This window comes from Camellia sinensis, chromosome 5, assembly GCF_055761805.1.
Source record: "Camellia sinensis isolate YWXY chromosome 5, ASM5576180v1, whole genome shotgun sequence".
Classification (NCBI taxonomy): Eukaryota; Viridiplantae; Streptophyta; class Magnoliopsida; order Ericales; family Theaceae; genus Camellia; species Camellia sinensis.
The window spans coordinates 201778803-201786190 of NC_138965.1; the positions used below are offsets into that span (position 1 = coordinate 201778803).

Below are 7388 nucleotides of genomic sequence, written 5' to 3' on the forward strand. Positions count from 1 at the left end.
CCGCTTAAATCATAAATTGATTATTTGTCAATCCACCACCTGCCCTCAAACCGCACAAGCATGTAATAGTAGTATTGAAAGGTCACTTATACTAATCTAATGAAAATTTTCAATTATTGTTCAATTGATGATGCAAATTTAATTATAATGTCGGTTCATGTTGACAAAAAGTAGGAGCACAGACAACAATACAATTGCCTACTCAAGATTGTTTTTGAGCTCTTCTTGTCTTGGCCTCAAACAGTTGCCATTTCTCTTTTTTGGGAGTAAAAATAATTCGAAAATATTTTTTTAATTTTTATTTTCATCACAATAGTTTCAATTTTAAAAAATAAATAAAATTCCAAACCTTAACCAAATAAGATATGTATAAGAACCTGACCAATAAGGTTCATAGGCCGTGTATGACTCGTCATATCAAAATTTGAGCCTTCATTATACAATCATCAAGATCTCTAAACTATTGAATAACACAGTACCGCTAATCTATGAACTCATACATTTTACCCACTCAATTATAAAATTAAAAATAAAAATAAAAATTTTTTTAAAAAAACATACAAATGACTACCCTTTTTGCTAAGGGTGGAAATGATGAATTTTTGTAGTAAAAGAGGTCAAAATATAAAAGTTCATGGATGAGGTAATTTGATATTAAGTAACAGTTGAGGACGCCTTCGTGTAATTAACTCTTTATTATTCATTCCTAACGATAACGTTGAAGTTTTTGTTTCCTATTCTCAAAAAAAAAAAAAAATTGCACCGCTAAGGATATTGGCAAAAAATTCACTTAAAGCTTGATGTTTCCAATAACAGAACCACACATAAAGTCTTCATAAAAACATTTCAAAAATTTCATACGAGGAGTAAAAACAAAAACAGATATGAAAAATCAATCTCCCATACCATTCAGTAGACCAACGTGCATGGCATCTGAGGCTTCTGGCCGATATACCAAGAGAACTCTTTCCTCAATTTGTTCCCAGATGAGAAAAGCTGGAAAAAAAAAATGAAAGAAAGAAAGAAAAGGAAGAGCAAGTAAATACAGGGGCATAGTAATATTGAATAAGAAACTCAAAAAGATCTTTGAGGGAATGTGGTCTTTACTTCGTCATTCAAGGTCAGACAACCCCAGCAAAGAGTAACTGGGAACATCCGATCCAAGCAACGGAATACACTCCGATCCTCTCACATGGACACTAAAACAAGCTGCATAAAAACACAAATTAGACCCCAAAAGAATTTTTTTTTTTTTTTTTAAAGGATTCACTAAAGTAAATCGTGAAATTATGAAGCAAGACAGTTGCCTATTACATTTTAGTGTGAAAGCAGATCAAACCAGAATCTAGTGATATATTTAACAGGAAAAAAGAGAAGCTTCCAAATGATATGAAAACAGTTTCTGTTAGAAAAGTAGAAGAGCTTTTGTTTCGTTCAATGTTCTTGAAATCTATTTTCAGGAAATTAAGTTTTTTTCGTTTTTTAAATCCACTTTTTCCTAAAACAAAAAAAAAATGATGTTTTATGTTCTCTGTATATGGTTTTCCTATCAGAAATATAACAATGACTGGCAATCTTATTAAATTATCAGAAATTATTCTTTCTTACTTTTGTCTTGTTTATTTTCAAGGATAAGTGTGCATATCTGACAGTTATCATAATAGTATTTTTGAGTATTGAAGCATGAAGCTCAATACATACAAGAGACACTTCATTGAGTTTGAATTATCAGAACAGAATAACTGCCAATAACATGCATACCATTTTCTATTTTGACTACGCTTTGTAGCATAGTATCCATCTTTGTTTTCATTTCATTACTATCATCCATATCTGGGGCAAGAAGGGTCAGCTCTCTGTGAATTTCACGTACAAACCTGCATATCTTCTCAGCATACTCAAGTTCACCATCTGATATCCGACCAATTGCCATCCTCATCAGCTCTCCTGTCAAGTCTGCAAGCTAAACTAGAACAGTAAACAGTTGGCACACTTCTAATTCTAATACATATGAACACATATATGATATCATAAAAGAAAAGAAAAAAGAACACATATATGATATCATAAAAGAAAAGAAAAAAAAGTTTTAGACTCTTTACTCTTATATTCTAGTAAATCCTGAGAAGAACTGATACTCCAAGAGAGGGGTCGAGTCCATGTCCAACACAAGTGTCCACGTGTCTGACACACCATGTGGCTTGTCAATTTTTTTAATTACTAGTTTTTTGTAGGTCACGTTGGTAACACTTCATAGACACGCATGTCCAATGTTTGGACACATCTCAGGACACCTTTGTAGGTTTTTTCTTTATATTTTGGAGTCACCCACATATACACCATTGCCTCTATTTATTTTAGAAAGTAAAATATATTGAAATAAAGAGGGAAAAAGTAGAAAATGAAAAAAAAAAAAAAAACCACATATACATTAATGCCTCTCATATTTGTGTAACCTAAATTTATATTCATCTACATAGTAAATAAATAAAATTTCCATGTCCATGTCCTAATTTTTCATAATTTCTTGTGTCCCTTGTCCATGTCCGTGCTTCTTAGAGTAAATCAAAATGGAGGAAGAAGGGGGACAGTGCAGAACTATAATTTAATAGTACACATAAGTCAATTTGACTTATTTTTATCATCAAAGAAGAATCTCTGCTCTTTCATGCACAAATAGATGGCTAAGCGCTATTTATTATATTCAAAGGATGGATATTACCACTTCTATTTTGATTTGAATAACAAAAATAATTAAATGGCACAAGATTGAGGAAATTACCCCCAAGAGATAGTCAAGGACATTAATCTGCAATGGGTCCACAGAAGGATCACTCAATGGTAAGAGGATACCATTAATCTCACCAAGATTCAAAAGAGTCCCAGTCTTGCAGAATTTGAAAAGTGTCGCTGCTTCAACATACTCTTGTACCTGCAAATATACAAAGGCCCAAAATGATTCAACTTTGGCATCTTTTTCATAGCCTTAGCAGGTAAGAAAGGCACAAAGGCAGAACCCCGGGAGAGTATGCTCGTCTTAGCTTCCAAAAATCAGTCCCCCCAAGTTCTTTTACTAGCCGGGCCACATATTGATCTGTCACAGCTGCCAGATCTTTTTCTGCCTTCTCAAGAACCTCCTCTTTGTTATGTTTACTCATTCTGTTGTAGGAAAATAAAGTTGCAACATCAGCACTGTAGCAAACCATTTTATTTCAGTTAGAAACTTTGAACAAGATCATTACATTGAAGTTCATAAATTTATATATAGGATTAAACAAAGCCAGAAAGTGAAAAGGTTATAACTCCAGACGGCACAAAAAAACAAAATAAACACATAATTTTCATTTGTAATGACAAAAATTATTATTAGAACAGGTATTGTATTGCCCATCCCGAACTTAAAAGAATAGAGAAGAGGAGAACATATCATATCAAACTGACTCATTGAATAGTTGCGAAATTAAAGCCAAGAAGTACGCCATTAACCATGTGGAAGACCTTAAAAAGGACATTTAAATCAACTGCCAGTAAAGAGGTAAGGTGTAGTGATAAAGGACAATGGAAAATGTATAAGCAGGGAACAACATCTTGTTACCTGTGCACCTGGAATATGACCTTTTTGCTATTGATGGTGATATCCCGACTTGCTTTTACCACCCTTTCCCGTTTATCATTCTGCGAGATAAATTGATAAATAGATAATAAATCTGAAAACAATAATTTTAATGAATGTTGAGGCGGATGAATGGTGTAATAGCAATAACTTCAACTTTCAGCTCAAAACATATCGCAAAAAAACATCAATATTACAAATAAACGTATCTGCCTTATGCATTGTCTAACTCAAAGGAGTATTAAAGAAGTGAATCATGCATATAAGTTCTTTTGTTTGGTCATTTTCACATACATTACTATCATCTATCATCTAGATGGACTTTTGATGATTGATAATGTCTAATGGCAAGGACTTACCAAAATGTTTGTCCACAAGCCTTGCTACAGTCAACATACATGCATAATGTGCTCGCCCGTCTTATGCATGGCAAGACAGTGTACATCTAGTACTGCATGTATTGGATTCCCCCTAGACCCACATTAGCAATAGCATGCTTTGGATCAGCAGGATGATCAGTCTGTCAGTGCAAGTTAAGTGGAAAACCAATACTCTCGATGAATACAAGACAGCACCACTATTAAAGCAAGCTTAAAGTACAAAACCTTTTTAGCAAACCTAATTATCTAAGCACGCATTTGAGCATCATTCAAGGATCAAAGTTTCGTTTTGATTTGTCATGTAGAGGTCAACTTGGAAGCATAAACATTCCAAAAACATGAGAGATCCCAAATATTTTTGGAAACACACAAAAGTGTAAAACTAAAACCTATTTAGATGTATATAAAGAAAACATGTCTTGCGGTTTACTCACACATTCACATATAGAACACAAATGTGCAAAAGGGTAGAAAACGTCAATATGAACCAAGAAGAATTAAATTAAAGTCAAGGAAATCAATATTGTCAAATGAAAGTATGTATGATTTTGAATGTGCATAAGGTTTGACAAATAAGGTATATAAATATATCAATAATGACAACAGACACAATAATTAATATTAACAATAAACAAATGTCAAAGCAATTCCACGGAGTGTGCAAGTCCTTTTGGTAACAAGATTAAAACGGCCTTTTTAACAAGGCTAAGAATAAAGTTCAACAAAGATCAATGAATATTGAAAGATAATAAACAAATGATTCAAAGTGTTGGGATAGGTAGCGGGGTTTGCTATTGTAAGAGAAAAATAAGAAACACAAGATTCTAATAGCAACAGGAAGAAAAAGAAGAAGAAGAAAAAAAAAAAAAGGTATGTGTAATAACAATATAAGAGAATAAGTGGTTTGACTATAACGCCTTTCTCTTCCTTTATTTCGCCTCTTCTCCATTCTACTTCTTCATATTATCAATCAAATTTTATATGTTTTCTTGGTACTCAAATACTTTTTTCCATAACAAAAAGAGGAAAACAAACAACTTTTGTTCGGATTTCTTGATAGGTATTGATACAAATCATGAGGCTGGTTTGTTTTGTAGTGTTTCAACGAATTTCAACGTAAAATTTTGGTTTATTACTAATGCCTCATGTCAATTTCCTGAGACTATAAATTTTTTGGCCATGGAAACTAAACAAAATTTTATTGTTTGAACTATCAACCTTATCTGAATCCACACCTAAAGGTTCTAAGTTTCATACGATCAATCACTAATAAAACATCCTCAACTCCACGCTACTTAAACCCAAAGATCAAATTTGACAATCCCAAACCAATAATCTAACATGTATGACTTTTTAATGGGAACCTCACACTCCATCCAAAACTAAACAAACTAAGCCTTAAGTCCCATCAGATAGAGTCAGATATGTTGTAACAATGAAAGTAGAGGAGAAGTGAAGATTGAGAACCAAGAATTGCCTAAAAGTGAACATTTTCGTTATTTAGGGTCGATTATCACAACAGCGGGAGAGATTGATGTAGATGTGGCCCACAGGATTAAGGCGAGATGGTGTAAGTGAAGAAATGCATCTGGGGTATTATGCGATAAACAAATACCCACTAGACTAAAAGGTAAGTTTTATAGAACGGCTGTTAGACCAGCTATGTTGTATGGGACGGAGTGTTGGGCAATTAAGAAACAACATGCAGATAAGATGAGTGTGGCTGAGATGAAGATGCTAAGGTGGATGTATGGTAAGACTAGACAAGACAGGATTAGGAATGAGTGTATTCGGGAATGGGTAGGAGTAGCGCCGATAGAAGGTAAGTTGAGAGAGAATCGTTTGAGATGGTTTGGTCATATTCAACGAAAACCAACAGAGGCACTAGTGAAGAGATGCGATACTGTAACGGTAGATGGAAGTATTAGGAGACGGGGTAGGCCTAGATTAACGTTGACTAGCGTTTTAAATAGAGATATAAATCTACTTAATTTGACTAATGAAATGGCCTTTGATAGAGTCGCGTGGAGAAGAAGGATTCATGTAGCCGACCCCATTTGATGGGACTTAAGGTTTGGTTTGGTTTGGTTTGATTTGACTATCAAAGGCCATTTGGTTATCGATCTAAAACTATTTTACTAAATTTATTTAGAATCATTTCCTACTCAAATTCAATTTTCCACACCTAAGGAATTAGTTAATATTTATTAAAGAGGCATAGCAACACATCAAGAGTAAATACAATAATTTTTTGGCAAATAGTCATTTAGTGCAACCAAAAAAGCAAATTTAGGCTCCGTTTGGCAAGATACTTAGAAGCCAAAAAGCTAAAAAAAATAATAATAATAATAATTAGAAAATGTCAAAAAAATTAAATAACTCATACAAAAAAAAAAGTCAAAGATTCCTTCCCGTTTACACTACTTTTGCATGTATTCGTAAGAAACCAAAAAGTTTTTCTCAAACATATTGGTTTTTTTTTGGCAAACATTTTAGTCAAAAAGCCAAAAAAAAGTCAGCTAAGAAAACCAATTCCCAAGCCCATTGAATGCAAATGAACATTGCTTCTGCTATACTGTTCCCGCAATCAAGTCAATGCACAAGATTCTTTATCATTGAATAGAAACAGGTACAACAATGAGATAACATGCAAGCAAATCTATCAATGCCCATTGTTAGTGTCTCATATATGCAAACACTACACCCCGAAAAATAAAAAATAAATAAAATCAGCATATCCAACACTTAGAAATCCAAATAGAAAAAACCCAATTAAGCCCCACTGAGATAGAACAAAATCACTGAATACTTAAAAAAATAAATAAATAAATAAAAATTGGGGGTGAAAGTGAGGAAGCTAACGAGTTCATTGAGGCAATCTGCGTATTTGGCGAAAGCGTCCCTCATGGAGGATTCAGCAGTGGTCGTGATCATCCTCGGCCTCTTTGTAGCGCTCTGCAGAGTCGTCTCTGCAACTGCCAACATATATGTATTCGATTCGAGAGTGTGAATGTAAGTGATTAGAATGTGCACAGATTAGAGTATCACAGTCAGTAAATTTGCAGTGACAATTTCACAGAAATAAGGAGGAAAAATGAGAGAGACAGACCAAGGGTGTGCTAGGGTTTCATTCAGTTATATATGTCTTTATATTTATGTAGAGAGAGAGAGAGAGAGAGAGTACCTCGATTGAGGCGCTGAGGTTTTGGTGCCATGAGAAAGAACTTGTGGAATGCGGAGGACGCGTAGAACATCTGTCGGTCTTCCCTGCCTAATTCAGACGCTGAAGCACCCACCACCTTCCCGGATTTTATCTAACGTTGACGCTTGGAGGCTGATTCTTCAAAGCGGATTTTGTGCGGAAGATTTACAAAATTTGAAGAGTTAAAAATTTT

At 34.0% G+C, this 7388-nt stretch overlaps 1 protein-coding gene across 2 annotated transcripts; it reads right to left on the minus strand.

The window, feature by feature from the left end:
• Positions 1 to 774: 774 nt before the first annotated feature.
• LOC114319817 (Translin family protein) lies at positions 775 to 7388 on the minus strand. 2 transcript variants are annotated; one of them, XM_028266885.2, is made up of 8 exons: positions 7178 to 7388; positions 6856 to 6968; positions 3596 to 3675; positions 3018 to 3159; positions 2783 to 2932; positions 1762 to 1963; positions 1108 to 1209; positions 775 to 996 (listed from the first exon to the last, which is right to left on the minus strand). In XM_028266885.2, exons 1-7 carry the CDS (start codon positions 7245 to 7247, stop codon positions 1112 to 1114), a joined length of 855 nt encoding a protein of 284 aa, XP_028122686.2. In that variant the 5' UTR covers positions 7248 to 7388; the 3' UTR covers positions 775 to 996; positions 1108 to 1111. The 2 variants fall into 2 exon arrangements, with proteins under 2 accessions (XP_028122686.2, XP_028122681.2); XM_028266880.2 differs by having other exon boundaries at positions 3018 to 3192; positions 7178 to 7352.